This window comes from Nothobranchius furzeri, chromosome 18 (genome assembly GCF_043380555.1).
Source record: "Nothobranchius furzeri strain GRZ-AD chromosome 18, NfurGRZ-RIMD1, whole genome shotgun sequence".
In the NCBI taxonomy this organism is placed as follows: domain Eukaryota; kingdom Metazoa; phylum Chordata; class Actinopteri; order Cyprinodontiformes; family Nothobranchiidae; genus Nothobranchius; species Nothobranchius furzeri.
Window position 1 is genome coordinate 9315001 of NC_091758.1, and position 22961 is coordinate 9337961.

Genomic DNA, 22961 nt, shown 5'->3' on the forward strand with positions numbered 1-22961 from the left:
TTCTACAGTGAACAGAGGATAAAAACAACGTTGTTTTCCCCTCTCAAGTAATTCATAATTCACTTGACAAGGAAACAGAAATGAGTGTGAGTGCATGGATGACTGCCTCTCGCTGAACCTAATCCCTGGTGCTCCTGCAGCCCAACAGACCCACAGCTGAGAGCAAATATTTATGCAAACGGCCTCCTCAGGCTCGCGCAACAATCGGACGTATAATATGTAAAACGCCTCACGGTCGGAGACAAAAACCCTTTAAATGTTGGGTTCAACGCTCAGAATTCATTTAGGCTTTTTCTAAATTTTGACAGGAAGTTTGAATGATTCAACATCGTGATTTATCCAAAGATCTGTACGTATCTGCTCTCACAACAAACTTTTCACTTCACACACGCACAACCGCATGCATGAGTGCACAAAGGCTGCACACAAAGCTTTCTGGGACGTTCCACCGTGTGGACACATTTGAGTATATTCATTATTTAACACTGACACTTAAAACTCTTGATTTTAGGAACAATGCTGTGTTGGGAAAACCTAACCTAGAGTCTTATTTTTGGTTTGATTAAACTTCTGAAGTATTCTCGATCTTTCTGAGTTGTAACACAAAAGCCTGAATGATTTTCCTGCTTTTGCCAAGTTTCTTGGTACATGGTTAGAAATATAAAAGCACATTTGGAACAGATACTTTTTCAATTGTCTCATAGGTTCATAATAAATGAAAAGTAAACAAAACTCTTGACTGCATCTAAAGATTCAGCTCAACTTTTTAGTTAGTGAATGTTTCTAATGATGACTGATGAGTTTACCTCCTTTTGACTGGGATAAACGTTTGCTGTCTGAGTCTTTATGAGACGAATAACTGGATCAGATCTTTTAATCCTGAGACTGAATCAAAGGAGTTTTCTTTACATCTGAACTTGCTGTGATGCTATATTTTTATGACAATAATGAACAAAAAAGCCATTCGGTGACATAAATAAACCAGCTTTATTTCCAGTAATACAACAGCAGGGATTTGAAACTCTGGCTTTAGAAAACACCTCACATAACATTCTGAGTAGTTTCACACATGCTTTATTTTAGTGGGCTCACATGTGGAGGTCCTGAAAGAGAATGAAACATTCTCATCGTTTCTGTGCCGATTTAACATCAATATGATTTTTATTTGAATCAACAGAAAACTGTCAAGTTACAAGTTTTAACCCTCAGGCTCAAATTCAGTTCTGATAAAAGGATGAACAACTAAGTCCTTCAGGGGTACTCCTGAGTTAAACATGCTCATGAAATACGTGTGTGGAGTAACCAGGTAGGTAGGTTTTAACACCTGCCTCCAGAGGGTTAAAATATATAGCTGAAAAAAATTCAGCTACGGGAAATCGGATGATTCTTTTGAACTGCATGGGATGCGTTCACACACACACAACTGCTGCTCCGCCAGTTTGTTTCACTGGACAAGATGTGCGAGCGCACACACACACACACACACACACACACACACACACACACACACACACACACACCCTCCACCTTTACTTCTGGCCACATGAATAATCCAACAGCCAGCGGGTAAACGCCTCCCCGTCTACAGGCTCTAGCCCTGGAGTCTGTCCTGAAACACCCCGGCCTCCCAGCAGGTCTGCTAAGCCCTCAGAAACATGACTGTTATTTCTTTATTAATGTTTCTTCAGAACAGGAATGGACACGAGTCATCTCCAGTCAGTTCCTCCTGGTGTGGGTGTGTGTTATCTGCTTACACTGTAGGCCTTTTTAAAGGCCCATATGTTGCATTTCTACAGTGAAATAGTCGCAAAACATTCTGATGTCTCAATCATGTTGAAAGGTAAGTTACATTGAAATAGACTGCTTTCTCAGTCGGCTGGGGGGTGGTCGGGTTTTCTCCTTTTAAAATGCTCAAAGGGGACATAATTTGACACCAGGAGGCAAAAAGCTCCAGAGTTGTTTAAGGTATCGAAGCCAGTAAACAGGAGCGACCCAGAAACAATCTCTTGTACCCTGTCATTTTGTTTTACTCTAATATCAGGTAAAGAAGGATGGAGGCTAACGTTGAGCTAACGTTAAGCTAACATTGAGCTAACATTAAGCTAACATTGAGCTAACAGTGAATTAGAAGCAAGTCATCTGCTCAAAAAACATCTCTAGCTATTGTTAAATTACAAAAACTTGATTTTACAGTGGAATGTACTTGCCGTGTATGACTCGTCTTCGCTTTGTCATCTATAATCTTGAGGTGCTGATCCATAACTGGCAACAGCCCTAAAACTCATAAGGGCCATGATAAAGTCATAGGTTTGTTTGGAAAAAGGGCTGCAGTGCCCCAATGTGACCACAGGATGTCACTCTTACTCCATTTTTAGGTCATGCACTTTTAACAGAACTTGTTTAACTTTTTTTTTTTTACTAGCAAGCACAGCTTAGTTGGGCACATTTGCAATGTACATACATATTTCTTTTTGTTGTTTTATGATTAATAATTAGCATATGCCTCAACCTGAAGTTGCACTTGCTGGACCGAGGGTCTACCTCAAGACTGAATATTATTACTGAAGAGGGAAGAAGAGCGTGTGGGCTTGACGGGCGGGAGCTGCATCTGAAGTGTTGTAGTCTCAGTTGTACTCGGGAGATAGCTAAGCTGAAAGGTCATCTATGCTCAAAACATCAAGCAGGTCATGAGCTTTGGGTAATGTCCAAATGACATCACAAATACAGGCCAAGTAGTCGAGCTCAGCTTTAGTGATAGGGTGAGGAGCTCCAGAATACAGAATAGAGCCGCTTGAGGACCTGTTGGGGGTGGCAGGTGAGAGGACAGTCTGGGGTGCTGCTGTGCTGACCCTGTGATTCAAACCCAGACCATCTAAAGATTACTGCTGTAATTCTTATAATAAAGAACAAAAACAGCTCCAAATCTAGTTTTAATCATTTTCTGAATCTTTAACGAACTTCTTTTGATGAAATCTTTTATAAACAAAATGAGGCATCTCATGTTGGAAGTACATCACAAAGATGAAATAAAAGCTAAAACATCTGTGGCTCCCTAATTTAATGATCAGTGAGGAGTTAAATTATCACAATTATGATGTAGATTTAATGAAAGAAAAGTGCCCAGAAGGGATGAAACCTGTCTCATCAGCTGAGCTGGACTTTCTTCAGAAAGGGTCAAGAGCTGAAGATGTCAGTCGACACCCTCAGCTGCTGTGGGTGAGCGGGAGGACGATGAACCATTCAGCTCAGATAAAGCCCAAAAGGCTGATCGTCCTCATCAGGATCAACACAAGCTTTCAGAAACGAGATTATCATGCTAAGAACGTGAAACTAGTGGATTTAATCTCTCATCCCAGAGAAGCACGCTGGTTGTGGGGTTGGCTGCCGTGAAACCCAAGCTGATGCATCTTCACTGAATTAGCTCATTATAGTGACTCTTACTGATGAAGAGTCATTAGCATTTCCCACTGATGAGACATGAATGTTTTTACTGACAGAGTAAAAATCTGCAGAGGTAACAAAGGTCTCCTGATGCTTTTACAGCAACAGCTGGAAAAGGAGATGAGCGACACTTCTTTTTCTACAGGTCTCTTAGGTGAGGAGGCGTTACCAGCCTGAGGGAGGAGCAGAAGTTACGTGATGAGAATTCTGTTGACTGCTTCAACAGCCGGGGTCATGTGTGGTCTCTACCTTCACCTGATGGCTACTTTCAGGTAGATCCCTGAGCAAGATACGTATTTAGAGATCAACTTTACTCAAGTTTTGATAGATTTGCAGGCGTCTCTCTAGTAAGAATGACTGCCCTGTACGTCTGTTTTTCAGGAAAAGAAGCTCCGGTGCACCTGTTTGAGGATGCTGAAGTCAGCTGGAGGATAAAGTAGCTTCAGACCACAGCACAGGAGTCCTGGCTGTATGTACTGTGAGAAGACCCGACATGTATTCTGGCCCCATGCCACTGAGTGATTTATAAACTAGAAGTACTTTGAAATTGATTCTGTTACTGGTGAGCAGTAGAGCAGCAGTGATGTGCTCGGTTCTGGGAAGACCAGTCAAAAGACTGTTGCAATAGACCTACCTGCTGGAGATGAATGCATGAATGGGTTTGTCTAGGTCCTGTGGAAACGAGACCTCCAAGTCGTGCTACTCGATAAAGATGCTGATCTAGTTATAGCTTTTATGTGACCAGTGTGAAACTGAAGCCTTCAATCCATGCAAAGGGATTGATTTATGCTCGTCAGACCCTTAGGGCTAGATTCTGAATTACTTTTGTGCAGAAACATCTTGTCAAACTTTTCCAGGTAATGGCAACCAACAACAGTATGGGGTCCTCATTAAGAAAGTCAGTCTAATGTATTTTGCTTCGCTGCTTGGAATCTAATAACAAAGTACCTCCAAGTACACTATTAATGAAACCCTTCAAATGCAGAATAGGCGCCCAGAAAAGCACCAATTATGTCTCACCTTCATGACATTTGTGAGTTGAACACAAGTACAGAGCAGCTGGTTGAAACGCTGCACGTGACTAGTGTGACTAACTGGGTTAAACACTTTAACTGCAGCATGTGCAGAACCGTTTTCATCTTCATCATGGAGTTTTCTCTCTTTTCAACAAAGTTTAAAAGAAAACTTTACAATCAACTGTCCTAAAAATCTGTCAGAAATTGGAGGTTCTGCACTAAATGGAGGAAAAACGTTGAAGAATCAAACACGTACGAGCTGGAAAAACGATGAAGAATCAAACACGTACGAGCTCAAGGGAGAACAGGAAGTGCTTATGTGGGCAGATTGGTAGGCAGCCATGTCTGCAAGAGTGATGTTAGAGCTGCTCTGAGTCCCATCACTCTGTCCCTCTGAAGTCTTCATCATGGTGGCGCTTCACTCACATTAAGGAGAAACACCTCCACCTGTGATTTTGTTCTGTCAGCATGATTACTGCACACCACAAACACAACTCTTCCCCTAAACATGACCTCACTGTGGAGAAAGTGTGAGTTACATGACATCATTTAATGTTTTTATAAAGTATGCACATGAATTCAGTCAAGACCTTTAAATTACATGGCTGCTGTTAAGGATCCTCACTTGTGGATCTCACCACGGTTTCACACCGAGAGCATCGGCGGAACGGCAGCGGGACGTCACCGCTTCAAACAGAATCCATTATCGTCTACGGAGGGTTTCAAACCAGCAGCGACGCAGCAATTTCCAGGAGCGTCGCAGGAGCGCTGCTGAAGATGGGATCGGCCGCAAGCCACTTCTGGCACACGTCAATTTCCACAGTTAACATAGGACTAGACAGGAAATCACACACTGTTTCAGAGTAAAATCCCTGGTAATTTTCAAAATAAAAGTACTGCAGCGATGCAGCTTCATATACATGAAGCTTTTGTGTGACCCAACGACTTATATCGTTCCAGAAGTGCAGCGCTGTGTTTACCGTGGTTTTAATCCTGGCGGTGGAGAGGAACAACAATATATATGACATCAAACAGCGAGACGTCATCTCCATCTTTTCGGTGTAATTGCCCCCCCCCCCACCCCCCCCCCCCCACCCCACCCCCGTTCTCACCGAGCAGGTCCAACACTGCATCTGAGGCTGATGGACTGTACATGTTACGCAGAAGTGAACCACCAGACACCAAATGAGAGAGACATAATCAACTTCCTGTTTCTGTTCCTCTGATTTTTATGTGGGACATCCTGGGATGGACTGGAGACCTGTCCAGGATGTCCCCATGACCCTAGAGATGATGGAGGGCTCAGATAATGGATGGATTGGTTTTAAACTTAAGTGACTGCAGATCATTTAAGGTATCTATCCTTCACTTGGGTAAATCAGTCTAATCGATATGCATCACTACACAGAAGACAGGAAGTCTCAGGGAGGAGATGAGGACACCGTCTCATATGATTTAACTAAGCCTGCATTCAGCTTTACGTGATCAGCTCGCTGCTGTTGACCTTCACTTCTCCTACACATGTCCTCGTAAAGGTTGAGTTATGAGGCTGTTTTTGCTGTTTCAGGCTGAAGCTTCTGACAACATGCGATTCCTGTGCTTATAAGGTTAGGTCTTATTGGTCTAGTAAGCTTCTCTAAGGCAATAGGTGACTGGAAATCCAGGTTCAACAACCAAATCACCACATCAGAGCTCACCGGCTACAGAGTGAGCCCTGATGTGGTCATTTATCCACATCCAAGTCAATATTCCAAACTCTCTTAAGGCGAGACAACAGGGTGATGACATCTTAGAAGGACCACTAGGGAGACTGATGTAGCCGTTTACTTTATATTTTTACACACAAAAGTTTGTTTAAGACCATCCAATCCAGGAAACATCTGCAACCCTCCCACTGTCCTAATAGGTGACCCCACCAGGGGTGAGGTTGTGGTCACTCCTCACCCCTGCCACATGGACCTCAAGGGATAAACCATCAACCCTGCTGAATGGTCAACTTTCCTCACAGGGTCACCCATTAGGACAGTGGGAGGGGTAAGGCATCAGCAGGATTGGTGCTGAGAAGAATTGAAAGCATCAAAAGTTCGTAGAAACTGTGCGATAATGCTTTTCTGAATCCAATTCCCAAACTGTTTCAGTCTAGGTCACACCTTCCTGCATCCTCGCAATAGCGTCCAACGACCATCGGGGGTATGGAGGGGTGGGTTTCACAGTGAGTTTCTGCTCGTTAAGCAACCATAGACAGTTGCAGGTTATAAACTCGACTCTCCCTTATTCTAGTCCGAATGGACAAAGCTCCTCTGATGAGAAGCGAAACGTCTTAAAAAAAACCAAAGAAGTCCAGTTGCCTTCACTTGAACCCTTTTGGATGTCCGATATTCCATCCTTTGTTCCTCCACACTCGACTGATGGTAAATCCCACCTGTGTGTACCTACGTTTTCGTGCCCGCTCATTCATTTACATACCGAAATGCCCTCAATTAGGAAAAAACTTTATTGACAGTTAGATGAAGGCACTGGCTGCTGAAGTAATAGAGAACCAAACAAGTAGTAGAGGTGGTAAATGCTGTCAGAAATAAAGAAAGAAACGTTTGACGTAAAATTTTATCCTAAAAACCGTAGCGTAACGGACTGAAGGAGCTGTTCTTTTGTCATTTACAGATGCTGTATGCACGTTCTGTTCAGAGTTCATTTTGTTCCAATCCAATACAGTCCAATTTATTTATAAAGCACGTTTTAAAAACAACACGACTGAAATGCTGAACAATGACTGATGCCAAGGAAAAAACTAAGCAAGGTAAAAACAATGCAATAGAAGAAGGAAGCAAATGCATTAAACTATCAGTGTTCTTGCTTGGAAATATTTGCTGTCTGAGTGCAGCCTCCCCTGAGCTGTCGTTCAGTTTGGTTACTTTGGCAACAAATGTATTTTTGGGGAGCAGAGGAGGTACTGGGGGGGTTCTCATGGTAGTCAATGAGACTGCCACTCCACAAGGAGTCCCACATCATGGCAGAAGGATCTCATTCAGGAATCAGACCAGTGTGCTCACTAAAGACTCGTTCCCTCCAGAGTGCACGCTCTGCCAAATCTTCCACCACCACCAGATCAGCCATGCTACAGTCCCGTCGGTCTGTTCAAAGTTCTAACACCAGTGATGCTACAAAGCTGTTTCTCCACAGACATAATTACTTATTGGATGAAATAATCTGTGGCTGAGGAGCAAGCATGGATGACTGAGACACTCAGTATCGCAACCACGTCATCTGTTCAGCCTTTTCACTTTAAACAGAGCGAAACATTAATGAGGACATCACTGACCATGTTTCACAAAACGAGCGTCAACATGAAGAGCAAGAAGGGCGGGATGAAGCGAGTGCAGGACAAAACCGGTGGTGTGTGTGCGGCAAATGTGTCTCCACGGTAACCGAGAGGGAGAGTGTTTGTTGTTAAGAGCTCACATTTTTGTCAGCAGAAGTTAACGGTAAGCTATCGTGTCATCAAAGAAATTCAATTATGAATAATTTAGGAGAATGTTAGCATCCAGAGCTGTCGTGTGCTTTATAGATGATTAGGATATTCAGTGAATTTAATCATTAATCACTTTAATCATTGTTGCAGATATTATATATTTGGAGAACTCTGTATTGCTACACTTGCTGCTTGTTTTACTGACAGGAGAGGTGAATGTTCAGCTTCATCCGTAACAAGTGGCATGTCCGATGGTTCACTGAACATGACAGAAGGGGCAGCTGCAGGGGTGGGTTGTCGGCTCAGGAGAGTGTCCAGCGTCTCTTGTCTCTCCCAGGGCGTTAGGCTCCGTGTGTGGGAAAATGGTCGGTAAAGCATTTAGTTTCCGCCTTCTCTTATACCCAGCAACTCTGGTAAGCTCTTTATGTAGTTGTGGTCGACTCCTTTTCTGAGGCTATCTCCAAGTTTAGGTCCTCCACCACCTCTCTTACCCATGGTGTCCCACAAGGTTCTGTGCTGGGGCCTCTGCTCTTCCTCCTCTATCTGCTTCCTCTTCAGCACATCCTGAGCTCCTTTAAAGAATCTCCTACCATCTTTATGCAGATGACATCCAACTGTACGTCTCCTTTAAGCCCCATGAGATGTCTAAGCTGCAGCTGTTACACACCTGCTTAGACTCTATCAAAACCTGGATGGTGGGAGCTTTCTTCAGCTGAATGAAGATAAGACTGAGATCCTCATCTGTGCCCCAGACAAGCTGGTTCCCAAAGTCAGAGACTCTCTTGGTCAGCTTTTTCCTCACACCAAAACCTCCGAGAGGAATCTTGGCGTGACCTTTGACCCAGCTCTCACCCTGGATTCTCATGTCAGTTCTCTTGTTCGCTCTTCCTTCTTCCATCTCAGGAACGTTGCTAAGCTGAGTCCCATTCTGTCCCGCTCTGAACTTGAGACAGTTTTCCACACCTTCATCTCCTCACGCTTAGACTACTGTAACTCTCTTTTCACGTGTCTGAGCAGAACCTCCCTGAACCGTCTACAGGTGGTTCAGAACGCCTGTGCTCGGCTTCTGACCAAGTCCTCCAAACACACCCACATCACCCCGCTTCTCCTCCAGCTTCACTGGCTGCCAGTCAACTTCAGGGTTCATTTCAAGATCCTGGTTCTGGTCTATAGAGCCTTACATGGACAAGCACCATCTTACATTGGTGATCTTCTTAGTCCCTACACCCCCAGCAGGTCCCTGAGGTCCAGTGATCAAAGCCTACTGGTTGTGCAGCACTAAAGACCAAAGGTGACAGATCATCTGCTGCTGTGGCCCCCAGACTCTAGAACTCTCTCCCCCTGAGCCTGAGATCAGTGGACTCAGAGGTCTCCTTTAAAAAGCAGCTGAAGACTCACCTGTTCAAGCGGGCTTTTGAATGACCTTCATCACCCTCTCCTTGTTCTGCTCTCCCTACCCATTCCACTTTCCTCTGGATCCACTGATTTCCCTCTTTCCTATTCACTCTCTCTCTTTCTTTAAACTTTTAATCACAATTGTCTATTTTTGCTCATTTTAAATATATTTTAACCATTTTCTAAATTATTTTTTAAATTTTAGATTTTTATCTTAAGAGGCGCTTTAGAAAAGACCTTTTCTTATTCTTCTTATAAGCCTCAAACGCATCAGGAGAAAAATGTTGGGAACACAGTCGCGGATCTATGGGACGTTGTGTCCGTCCACAGGCATCTTCCCACTGCTTTCTCCTCTTCTTGCCAGTGGGAAAGCTGTGTAAACTCACATCACTCCCTTTGTTGCACTTTGACTGGAAATTACATCCAAAATAAGCACAATGCGGCATCTTACGTCATTATTAATACGGTGAGCGCGTAAACAAACACTAGCGTCAATAGCTATTCTTCCAAGTGCAACCAATATACGTCCTCGCCCCCAGAGTGCATTGCATGCGGAAAACATGGCATTCTACGTATGTCCAAAAATGCACTAAATATTATAGATTTATAAATTAACAGCAATAATTTGTGTGTTTCTAACAACATATGTTGGTACAACAGAAAACTTGTGGCTTATTAGGGCATACACGTCCTCATAACCGGAGTTCCTTTCAATGTCTTCATCAAATCCTGTTCTAAATTAATTAAAATGTTGTTGTCCCTTTCATTTAGGTATAAATATTACTATATTACTAAACAGCATCATTCCGTCTGAGAAAGACAGAATCTTACCCGCTTGCGCAGATTGCAGGTGAGGATGAGGTTGCGGGAGAAAGAATTGGCAAAAGCAGTGTAAAACTCCAACACTTTGAGCAAGGCATCCCTCCTGATGACGTGGAGATCGCAGTACGTAAGCGCTCGAACGTTGGCACATGCGTGGGCCAGAGTGGTTTCTTTCCAAAAGATGTCTCCAAACACGTCTCCTTTACCTGAGGACACAGGGACGTTTGATTCAGATGTTTGGACAGAACTTACTCTGATCTTTTGGTCAATACGTAGTCCCAAGCCTGTACATTTTCACTTTCAGTCAATAAGACTGAAGCAGAATTAGGATCACTATTGTATACGTTTATTGACCTTTTACGCACACACACGCACGCACGCATGCACACACACACACACACACACACACACACACACACACACACACACACACACACACTCACAGCTAGTTGTTACCATTCACTTACATTGTTTGATGCTAAGCTAAAGGTAAAGGAGTACTGCCAGATCAGGAAAATGACCGGGCTAGCTACAAACCCAACTTACCCCGCTATGGGGAGTATAGCAACAGACAAAATTTTACTTTGGGATTAACAGAAAAATTATCAGTATTATCTGTGCAACTTCTTGAAAATAACTTATTGATAATGAGTTGAAATTAAATAAATGAATCTCAGTTACTTCTTTTCAGTTTTGCATCAAAACCAGAGAGTTCTATTTATCCTCAATTTAATCATTTCTGCCCAAAGATGTTTTGTTGTAGAAAATGAATATGTAAAATCAGGAAAAACTACAATACTAGAATAATCTGAGGTGTTACGTAACTGATGTAAATACGGCTTATTATTGTTGTATTAGTATTCGTCTTGCATGGGTTCATACTGTAAAAAAAGGATTAATATTATTTGCTTTATATTTTAAAAGTGCAGAGGAAGAAATATTTGGTGTTTGTAGAGCTGAAACACAGATACTCATGACAGCTGCTGGAGTTTCTACGATGGCCGAGCTTTGGTAGATCGCCATCGTTTTATAATCCTTAATGACCTTATATGATCAGATCACACGTCCCTAATTGTGATGTCATCATTTGACCACAAAACTTAAATAAAAACTCATTTTGAAAGATTTAAATGACTGAAAAACAAAATTCTGTTTGCATATGAATGAAATCCCAAATGCAAAAAACAAAGTTCATTTTCCAAAATGTCAGCAGAGCTGACAGGACTTCATCCGGCCCTGTTCCCCGTCCCACATGCTACCGATTTATTTATTTTTTTTAACAATCACAGTTTCATTAAAAGTAGGGTCGGATTTCCTTAAAAAGCTGTTAAAACGCGAGCTACTTTTTGAAAAGACACAAAGGTCCAACCCTCCTTCAGCCGGGCGTACACTATGCGACTTTTTCACTCGCAGCGTTCAGCTTCAGCTCAAACTGTACGACTTCCTCGCAGAGCAGATCTCACGAGTCATGCGCTCACACTGCACGACCCAGTTCTTGGATGCGACCTGACTGCTCACACTGTACGTCTGGTAGCAACACGCCGGCCCTAAAAATATGCTAAAAATAGCAGTTTTTACTCAACACGTCAGACTTTTTTGTCTTGTTTTGCCTGTTGTCCTTCGGGAGTGCTGCAGGAGGACACACAGGGATTTATGGGGGGTTGGATGAGGAAAACGAAATAAAGAAAGTAAATCTGTGTTTTGTGATCAGTTTAATTTGACATGAACACGACAAACACGCTTTCTTGACAATCTTTGTGAGAAAAAAAACATGTAGAAATAAAAACGAACAGCGTGCGTTATTAGGGAAATAGCGGGCGAGCGGCGTTGATGCATGATAGCGCATGCGCCGTGAGCGGTTCTGATACTTTTTGGGTCGCAGCTGCTCGCAGCGCCGCTTCAACAGTGCGATACCCTCAGGAGGGACGAGCGAAATATTAAACACACCAGAAGTCCGTGCGAGCTCACGATTGCTGATCGGCAGCTGGTCACGTGGTGTTGATCGCCTCTCGTGACCCCCTGTACACTACACGACCGCTCGGCGCAAAACTCGCCCCGATCTCGTGGATTCTCGCACGAGTGGAAAATCGGCTCAAAAAAGTGAAAAAGTCGCACAGTGTACGCCCGGCTTTCAGGCTTGCCCTCCTAAGCCACACCTCCGCAAAACAGGAATATTCAAGGCTTGTTCCAGAGGATTCAGTTTGAAGTTATTGATCCACTGTTGGCACTTTTTTTGTCATTATTCCTAACTTGACCCCCCTTCATGACCGTATAGCAATTTGGTAAGCTATCTGTGTTTATGGTGAAAAAACCAGGCAATTTTTAGCTTTCTTGGTTTGTTCTTAACTCCTAAACAACACCAGCTCATCGCCACCGACAATCGTGGTTAACCTCCACACACAGCAGGTCAAAACTTCCAGACGTTGCTCAGAAGCTGCTCAGGTTTGACTTTCCTCTCTACTGGTGGGTATCGCCAGCCGTTTTTACAAGACACGCCATGCCAGCAAATCAGCGTGATATTACCGTAACGGTGTGTTTTAGAAATGCGCCATGCCGGCATGGTGCTGCTCGAACTTTGCGTCATTCGTTCCACCTCGCTTGGTAGTAATATGGCGGTAATGGTCTGAGTTATAAGCAGCTATTGTGCCATGGCGCAGCAGAGGGAAGTGTCATGATGAAGTGGGGAGTTAATGCTGAGCTCCGGCCGACAAATTTATTGAAAATGAAAGTAAACACGGGCAGTAAGTTTTGCTGTTTGAACAAAATCAGCTGAGACGACAAACTGGAGCGTCTCTCTGTTAGAGCTGAAGCTCAGATCACCAGAGACTGCACAGGACTGATGGGGACAGACACCTTTAGGGGCGAGTTGTTAAAAGACTTAAAGATCACGGCTTCAATCGCAATAAGAAGCAAGTTAAGCCCACGAGAAACGGAAGTCCGCGGCATCGCAGGGACTGCCCCCATACCTCTTCATGCCGCCATCACCTAATCTTTTGTAAAGAGGACACGATTACGCCACATTACCGCCACGGTCTGACCACCCGTAAACAACCTAAGGGTCCCTGATGCCACCACGGCAGTGTGTTGTAAAAACGCTACACGTACACGTTGTGTGTGGGACAGGTCTTTAAGTGGGTCACCAGCACCTCTTCATCATGCACCTGCAGAACCACCACACACAATGCCTTGGTGGACAGTCCCAAAGCTTTTCCCAGATCACCAAAACACCGGAAGTAGAAAACCAAACTATTAGCAACTTTGCATAACAGATCTGTTCCATTGTTCTCTGACCTGGATGTTAGTGCGACTGCTCCAACAGACTAGAGTAAACTCTCCCAGGGAGGCTGAGAGGTGTGATCTGGATAACTGTAGCACACTCACCTATCTAGGCAAATTAGACCATCAATCCTGTCTTCTACTGCAACGACTTTTCTCCGATTTTTCTCACAGATTAAAATTCCCCAATGTTCTGCGATGAAAAGTTATGATACCCTTTCTAAAGTCACTGAGAGCAGGACTAATTGGCTGCTTTGCTATCTAATGGTGCTCCAACTGTGTTTAAAAGAAACCGATTTGTAAAGCAATCACTCTGAAGATGTTCTTGTCTACCTAAGCACCGAGTCACACTTCACATGGTGACAGATGTGTTGCTGATGCAGAGTCTTGCTGTAACTAGTCTCCATAATCAGCAAAAAGTGTGAGTGTTTGCACTCATAAGGCTTTACGTTGCAGAGCAGGTGGCCAAACAGGTGGGAGGCTTTTCGGTGTGCGGATGTGCTGAAGCTGCTGTCAGGCCATTATCCTGAACAGTGTGGGTGTGGAGACATCTGCATCACTGTTGTGACATTGTTATCACCGATTTTCACCAACAGCAGCATTTTGGGCTTTCCTGCATCACAAGTGTCATCACATGAAGCGTCATATTTAATGCTGATCTGACTAAGGATAAACCGTTGCTGTTTTAATTTTGCCCACTGGAGTAATCTCACATTTCAGTGAAGCTCATAATGTTCTGAACCAGAGGAACCTGAACGGTTACAGATTTTAATTCCAGCTCTTTATGCTGATGACAGCATTCATAAAATATCTGATGTATTCATTGCAAAAAGCCTCTGCATAAGGAAATAATGAAGTTTTGTACTGGGCATGAGAAAAAAACTATTACCCTTTACAGGCTTACCATGCAACAGGTATCATCAAGTTAAATTCAAGACTTTTTAAGACCTTTTCAAGACCACTTATATAAAGAAATTATTAACTATTTCACAGCCATGTGAATCTTTATCTTTTATTACATGTTGCTAAAACAGTCGGTAGCGAGCAGTAGCGGAGCGGTGCCAGCTCTCACAGAAAGGGTAGCTAGGTAACATAAACCAGGTTTAAAAGATAACAGCGTCAGTGGGGCTGGGTACCAGCACATACTTCTTTATACTACTTTAACTAGGTAAGGTGATGGACTCGGGTTGACTTTGTTGCAGTGAAAGATTCAGCTCTGGAGATGATGCCCTGCACGACCAGGTGCTTTGTTAAATTGCTGGCACTCCTGGTTTTAGGCGTCAGTCAGCCGTTCTCATGGTCTGCTCAGATGTTCTGCATTTCTCCTCTGCTGGAGGTCTGTGTTATGTTTACTGTCTGCACCACTGCTGTAACGCGGGAGCTGAACATGTCACGTGTTCGGAGTATTTTGACCCGAGGCTGCTCTGCGTTCTCAATTATTGGTCCCACCACTCTTTATTTATGCTACGTTATTTAATAAAAATGATTGTGGTTGACAAATAAACTTTAGAGGACAAATACAGTATTTGTCAACCAGTTGTCAAAGGTATTCCAAATTCCAAACTTCATGTCATGACTCCCAATCCTTCACCCTCCTCAGCCTTCGGTCAGCACACCTGGTCTCATCATCAAGCCCCAGCCAAGCCCCGTTTCCCTGACTACCACAATCAGCTTCATCCACTTCACCTGCGTCTGACTCCTCAGCTCATCTCACACACCTGTTCCCCTGCTACGAAAGAACCAGCCATCCAGTCATTCAGGGCCAGATTATTGTAAAGCTCACCCCAGTAAATTCTCCAGGACTCCTTACCTCTGCCTGAATCATAGATCCTGACCTTGCTCCTGTATCTCGACCTGCCCACGTGCCTGCTCCCTGCCTGGATTGTTCTCTGCTTCTGTCCCCCTGGATTCTCGACCTTCGGACCATTCTCTGTATTCTGCCTCCTGCCTGCCCCTTGTAGCATTCACGGATCTCCCTGGTTTTGACTCTCGCCTCCTCTCCGACTCGGTCTCCAGCCTCGCCCAACTCTGGTAACTCCACATCAAATAAAGACTTTTAAAGGTGCTTTACAGTGTTTGGTGTCATTACGGGTCCTTCTGAGTTCTGTTCATGACACTCCGATGCTTTTCAGACTTTTTAAGCTGGATTTTGAAATAATTTTTTGGAGCCAGTATGTGCTAAAATGACCCTTCTGGGCCTGGAGGGCCAGCATCCAGCACGTTTTAGTTTCAACACACCTGATGTCAATCAGCAGGTGATTAACTGGTTCCTACAGAGCTTGACTAGCTGCTGCAGGCAATTCAACCACCAAATCAAGTGTGCTGGAGCAGAGTAACTGCTAAAACATGCTGGACACCAGCCCTTCAGGACCAGGATTGAGAACCACTGCTTACATGGTTAATGAATTGTCACTCAGACTCCTGACTGTGGCCAGAATTACGCACTAGCAACTTCAGAGTGGTGGGACACCACCTGTTGGACTTAGGCCTAGTCCACACGTAGCCGGGGTTTTTTAAAAACGAATATCCACCCCTCCAAAAACTTGCATCCACACCACCACGTTAAAAGAAAACTCTGTCCACACGTACCCGGATAAATACGTTGTTAAGGACATGCCAGACCTGTAGGCGGCAGTACTTCCCCCGTTCTTAACCTCGTCCTTCGTCTGTGGTCTTCCACAAGGAGCAGTAATTCCGCTTGCAAAAACAAACAAGCAAAAAGCGCTTGGACAATTGATAAAGCGAGCGCAGCTCTGAGGGCATCCATGCTGTCGGCTAGTGTAAACACAGGTCGCACACGTGATGTCAGCATTCTTTTGTCGCGGAAAGTGACGTTGCGGACCTTAAAACTCCGGTTTTGTCCGTCCACACGCAGACACCCAAAACGGAGAAAACGCAGATCTTCACTTTGGCCGGAGTTTTTAAAAAGATCCATTTTCGTGTGAAAAAACTCCGTTTTCGTGTGGATGACAGGCCAAAACGTAGAAAAATATCTACGTTCTGGCAGATCCCCGGCTACGTGTGGACAGGGCCTCAAGCCTGGTTTATGCTTCTCCGTCAGCTCCGCAAGGGACAGACACGCACGGATTGACGGAAGCGTTTTGCTCTTTTACTTCTCCGTCTCCTGGAGAGTGTTGCAAAGCAATTCCTCGGCAGGACAACAGAGGGCATAGCGCTGTTCTGTGGTATCCTGTCATGTATCGGTCCAAGATAGTGTGTTTATATTGTGTTTTTTGTGTATATAAGAGACTTTTAACACGGACATATTTGTCTCTCATTCTCCCACCTCTTCATGCGCTCCCCACCTCTAAACCCACGTTTCCTGTCATTTCCGTCCACAAATAAAATGCTTGCTGCGCATCTTTTCACTCCTCCAGTCACGGGAGGATTAAACGTTCATATTTTTAGAGTTTTTTCGCGAGGTATTCTTCAAGCTTCTCTGTGTCTGCCGCTAGTTATCCTCGGCTCTCTTTGCAATGGCGGCGCTGTAAACAACAGCAGCGTCATGACCAAACACAAGCTTGCGTAATCCGTCTCATTTGACGGATGTTGGGCTCGACTCCGTGTGTACTTGCGTGCCTGCCGGAGCCCTACGCAAGGACGGATAATGGCGCTGCGTGTCTCCGCACTGACGCAGACGGAGAAGCATAAACCAGGCTTCAGACAATGTAGAGCTGGCATGCCCGGTGCTGCAGTCTGCTTCCAGTACGTTTCCAGCTTGTTTTAGATCAAGAACACAGCTGATGTGTTTGATTTAGTGATGAATCACTTCTGTAGACGCTAATGAAGGCTGAGGAGACATTTCTGCTGTTAGATCAAGATAAACGCACACGGAGTAGATACGTTTCGATTTTGGTTCTACTAAACAGACACTAGGGGGTGCTAACAGCAAGCCAAACGCTGCCAGGTATGCTTTTAATGGTTACGATGGTCAAACATCCGATAATAGATTAAATTAAAGAAATAAGCATGATTCTGTGTCAGCACTGAGCTTGTGATTGTCCAACAGATGCTCCATGCCAGACTTGAAACCAGATCTGTTGTTTGATTGCAGTTTGAATATTTGAAGATTTTTAAGACTTTCTATCTGCAAAAATTGTGAGAAAAAATCCTGTTGCAATGAGGGAAGATAAGGATCCACCAGGCGTCTGCCTTTAGCCAAATGTAATCCGTAGGAGACATATTATGAGTTGTTGAAGACATTTTAGCCCTATGGTGTACGCAGAACATGTTTGTGAAGTTTTTGCACTAAATCCCTCACATGAAGCAATTCCAGAAGTTTTAGAGTTGACAGTTTTCTGTACTGTTTAGAATATGCTGTTTCAGTGTTCTATCACTTTAGGAAATCATGCTGGTCACGCCCACTCACCCCCAAAATTTTTTAAAGCGCCTTCCTGCCACCAATCAAGGCAGTCCAAAGCACTGAACATGACAATGCACATCAAAGCCCTAAAAAGAGACTTAAAAAAGAGCGATACAGTCAAGTGTTAAAAGTGGATGAAAGTACAACTCATGCTGAATACCAGTGTAATAAAACCCTTAATAACATCTTAACACAGCTACACACGGCATCCACATAAAAAATAAAACCAGCAGCGTATAAATGCAAGGCCATTTGACACATGTGTCAGGTGAAAACAACCAGACCAGAGCCCTGATGGGATGCTGTGAGTCTGTATGGCCGTTTCAGTTTTGCCTTAAAGGCCCCGAGTGAAGTTGCACATTTTGGCTGCTATAAGCTGAGTCCAGGCCCACATGGAAGCACAAAAGCATGCAAAAGTGAGTTTTGCATAATATGTCCCATTAAAAATGAGGTGTTATTGATTAGGTGTTGTTGATGTGCTAATACTTGATAGAAATGCAACGTTCTTCTGTTAAAAACTAAATAATACATCAGAAGTCAAAACACCAAGATGCCAAGAACTGCATCACAGTGAGAGCCCCAGACAAACACGTGCATGAAAATAACTCGTAACTGTTTAAAGTCACTGAAATTAGGAAGCCTTCTCATTCAGGATGTGCTCATCCTGCAGACTATAATCAGCTGTTACACCTATTCAGATGAACTCCACATTAAAGTTTTACAACACTTAGTAATGGATTAAATGTGTGGCTGAGTGAGACCAACCTGAAGGTAGAAACAAACAAAGCCCATCTGGAGCTTTGGGTGGTGGTAACAGCAGACGTTTGGTGGTGAAAAGGCTCCAGCCCTGCACTGGGAGTCAAGAGCAGCAGAAGACCCGAAATAAAACCAGTGGGACCAGTCTGCTGATGCTGCTGGAGGTTGGCGATGCTCAAGTACCACAAACCTCCTGGGATCAAGATTCAGCAGCGGATTACTCTCATTACGTTTTTGATCAATTTCACAGATTTCCTCTGTGTGCTGATTGGGTCTGTGAACTCCCCAGTAAAAAAAAACAATTAGCACATACTTACATGTGCACAATAAACACTAATAAGGGTGTTCTTTAGTCTAGAATAGACCCAGCAGGGGAAACTCTTGGTTGCTCAGATCTGTGATCGTCCTGTTTGGCTCATTAGTCAAAGCTCCTGACCATAAGTGGAAGGTGATTGGACGGTACACCTAGAGCTTCACCTACTCGGCCCCTCCTCCCAACAGGCTGCAGGTGCTGCCTCAAATCCCCGCTGAGCTCCCATTTTAGCCTCGCCTCACTTACAAACAAGACTTGAGGCAGGAAATCCACCAGCGCTCAGATTTGGCAACACACACTTTTCATTATAATTAATAAACACAAATTAAATCAAATAGCCACTGAAATGGCTTTCACTGGCACTGTTGTCACAGCATTTTGTCAGCATGACCTCCGATTTTCTTCACCCAGTAAATAAAACGTATTTCACAATATTTTACGCTCCATCATAACTGCTTGTCTACATCTAATAATGTCATCATTCTTTTAAAGTTTCACTGACATTCTCCATTATTCCACTTTTCTGCTTTTCCAATTTTTGTCATGGTCTGCATCTGCCCCCTCCTTTATGTGCCTCCTGGTGTCCTCCATCCCTCTCTAGATTCCCTCTTGTGTCCCTTTGTTCCCCAGCTCCTCTTGTGCTCCACTCCAGGTTCTCCCCTTGTGCTCTCTTAGTGCCCTCATGTGTCCTTGTCTGCATCCCTGTTATGTGTCTTATGTTGTAGCTCTTTGGCGCCCTCATGTGTCCTTTTCTGCGTGTCAGTTTAGTGTCTTATGTTTGTAGTCCTTTAAGTCTATTCCTCCCAGGTCTTGTGTCATCTCATTCATCCCCAGGTCCTCCAGGTCTCATTTACATTCTGTGTCCTTGTAGTCCCCAGCTTCTTTGTCCCCAGCTCAACGTGTGTGTGAGATTCAGTCTCCTGCTCAGTGTTTGTGTGTGTGTGTGTGTGTGTGTGTGCTTGTCCATTCCCCTTTCCTGTTTATATATAAGTACATTGGTGTGTGTGTGTGTGTGTTAGTCCTTCCTGCAGCCTTTAGGTTTAGTTTTGGTGTCTTAGTTTCTTAGGGTTATTTGGCCCTCTGTTTCTGTTTCCCATTTTGATTATTAGGTTCACCTGTCTTCCCTCCAGCTCTCACTTCACACACCTGCTGCCAGTTTCCCTGATTGCTCCTCCCAGTGTATTTAAGCCCTGTCTGTCTCTGTGTTCTTGTCGGTCCATTAATGTTTGTTGATTCTGTCAGTTTAGTCCCTCTGTGTTTAACCAGAGTTTCTTGATCCCTAGATAGTAATCTGCTTTTTGACTTTTTGGATTTTTGGCTTTTGGATTTTGACTCCCAGTTTGGATTACCTTGGTTTTTGGCTCACCCACAAAATAAAGACTTTTCACTTAAAATCTTCATCCCTGCCTCCGTGTCATCCTGGGTACTGCATTTTGGGTCCACACCACCGTATCGTGACAGAATGGACCGACCAGAACAGGACCCAGCAGGAACTCCAGGTACACAGGAGATGTTCTATTATGACGGTGATCCAGACCTTTGTATGGGTTTCATTCGGGACTGTGCCCGTTGTTTGGACTTGGAATCTTCAGAGTTCAACAAGGTGTCGTATATGGTGCTCTGGTTGAGGGGTAAAGCCATGCGGTGGGTTGCTGACCGTTTCGACATAGAGGATCTTAAGGCTGTGTCTTTTTGGGACTTTGCTGCATTGCTCCTCCGCACTTTTGGCCGAGATCCTCCTCCACCAGTCGCTGATGCCACCTCAGCATCTCAGATGGGTCACACCGCCACACCCTCACCAGGTCCTGACAGCGCCACCACTTCCTCTCCGATGTGTCACACCGCCACACCCTCACCTGATCCGGACTGCATCAACTCCCCATCTCAGACCATCAGGACCGGATTCATTTCAATCTCTCCTATGCATGTTGATGCCACCTCAGTTTCTCAGATGGAGTACACCACCACACCCTCACCAGGTTCTGACAGCGCCACCACTTCATCTCCGGTGGGCTGTATCACTTCCTCCGCACCTGTTGACGTCACCCCCGCACCTCCTAGGAGTCGTGCTCATCGTAGACGACAACGCCATCACCAGCACTCTCCTGAGGCCAGAGTGGTGCCGCCTATCTCAGAGGCCCCTACTCGGAGACCTGCGTCTGAGTCGCACCTCGCCTCAGCGGTGGTCCAAGGGGACGCATCGCACCTCGCCTCAGCGGTGGTCCAAGGGGACGCATCGCACCTCGCCTCAGCGGTGGAACAAGGGGACGCATCGCACCTCGCCTCAGCGGTGGTCCAAGGGGACGCATCGCACCTCGCCTCAGCGGTGGTCCAAGGGGACGCATCGCACCTCGCCTCAGCGGTGGTCCAGGTGGACGCATCGCACCTCGCCTCAGCGGTGGTCCAGGTGGACGCATCGCACCTCGCCTCAGCGGTGGTCCAGGTGGACGCATCGCACCTCGCCTCAGCGGTGGTCCAGGTGGACGCATCGCACCTCGCCTCAGCGGTGGTCCAGAAGCGGACGCCACCCGGCTCGAGCCCCGAAGCAGACGTACCCGGCTCGAGCCCCGAAGCAGACGTACCCGGCTCGAGCCCCGAAGCAGACGTACCCGGCTCGAGCCCCGAAGCAGACGTACCCGGCTCGAGCCCCGAAGCAGACGCTCCCACGTCGCCGGGCCCCGAAGCAGACGCTCCCACGTCGCCGGGCCCCGAAGCAGACGTCGCTCCCACGTCCCCGGGCCCCGAAGCAGACGCTCCCTCCGGCTCTGAAGCAGACGTCGCTCCCACGTCCCCGGGCCCCGAAGCAGACGTCGCTCCCACGTCCCCGGGCCCCGAAGCAGACGTCGCTCCCTCCGGCTCTGAAGCAGACGGCGCTCCCACGTCCCCGGGCCCCGAAGCAGACGTCGCTCCCTCCGGCTCTGAAGCAGACGGCGCTCCCACGTCCCCGGGCCCCGAAGCAGACGTCGCCTCCTCCGGCTCTGAAGCAGACTCGCCCGGCTCTGAAGTCAACGTCGCCCCGTTCCCAGAAGCCTCAAGAGTTCCAGTCACCACAAGTTCCCCAGTCTCTGGCCTTCCAGTCACCACAAGTTCCCCAGTCTCTGGCCTTCCAGTCACCACAAGTTCCCCAGTCTCTGGCCTTCCAGTCACCACAAGTTCCCCAGTCTCTGGCCTTCCAGTCACCACAAGTTCCCCAGTCTCTGGCCTTCCAGTCACCACAAGTTCCCCAGTCTCTGGCCTTCCAGTCACCACAAGTTCCCCAGTCTCTGGCCTTCCAGTCACCACAAGTTCCCCAGTCTCTGGCCTTCCAGTCACCACAAGGTCCCCAGTCTCTGGCCTTCCAGTCACCACAAGGTCCCCAGTCTCTGGCCTTCCAGTCACCACACGGTCCCCAGTCTCTGGCCTTCCAGTCACCACACGGTCCCCAGTCTCTGGCCTTCCAGTCACCACACGTTCCCCCGTCTCTGGCCTTCCAGTCACCACACGTTCCCCCGTCTCTGGCCTTCCAGTCACCACACGTTCCCCCGTCTCTGGCCTTCCAGTCACCACACGTTCCCCCGTCTCTGGCCTTCCAGTCACCACACGTTCCCCCGTCTCTGGCCTTCCAGTCACCACACGTTCCCCCGTCTCTGGCCTTCCAGTCACCACACGTTCCCCCGTCTCTGGCCTTCCAGTCACCACACGTTCCCCCGTCTCTGGCCTTCCAGTCACCACACGTTCCCCCGTCTCTGGCCTTCCAGTCTCCCCAAGTCTCTCAGTTTCAAGCCTTCCAGTCTCCCCGGGCTCCGGAGTTCCTTCCTCGTCATCCTCCTCTAAGACCCCTGTTCCCCGTCACCGGCCCCCTGGGCATCTTTGGTCCCACCTCCTGATTCCCCGTCGCCGGCCCCCTAGGCTTCCCTCGTCCCGCCTCCTGATTCCCCGTCGCCGGCCCCCTTGGCTTCCCTCGTCCCGCCTCCGGATTCCCCGTCGCCGGCCTCCCAGGGTCTCCTGTTCCCTCCTCGCTTGCCCCCTTTTGGGTTGTGTTTTGTTTGCTCCCTCCTCTCCCTCCCTCTGGTTGTTTCGTGTCTTGTTTTTGCCTTGTCCTTTGCTTGTGGTGTTTGTCTGTCTTGTGGT

At 46.2% G+C, this 22961-nt stretch overlaps 1 protein-coding gene across 1 annotated transcript in view; it reads right to left on the bottom strand.

Annotated features, from left to right (window-relative positions):
- kcnh5b (potassium voltage-gated channel, subfamily H (eag-related), member 5b) overlaps window positions 1-22961 on the bottom strand; it is a 243855-nt gene that overhangs the window by 43036 nt on the left and 177858 nt on the right. The window contains exon 12 of the mRNA XM_015969045.3: window positions 10153-10349. Within this exon, the coding sequence (XP_015824531.1) occupies window positions 10153-10349 (197 nt within the window). The remainder of the gene's footprint in view (window positions 1-10152; window positions 10350-22961) is intronic.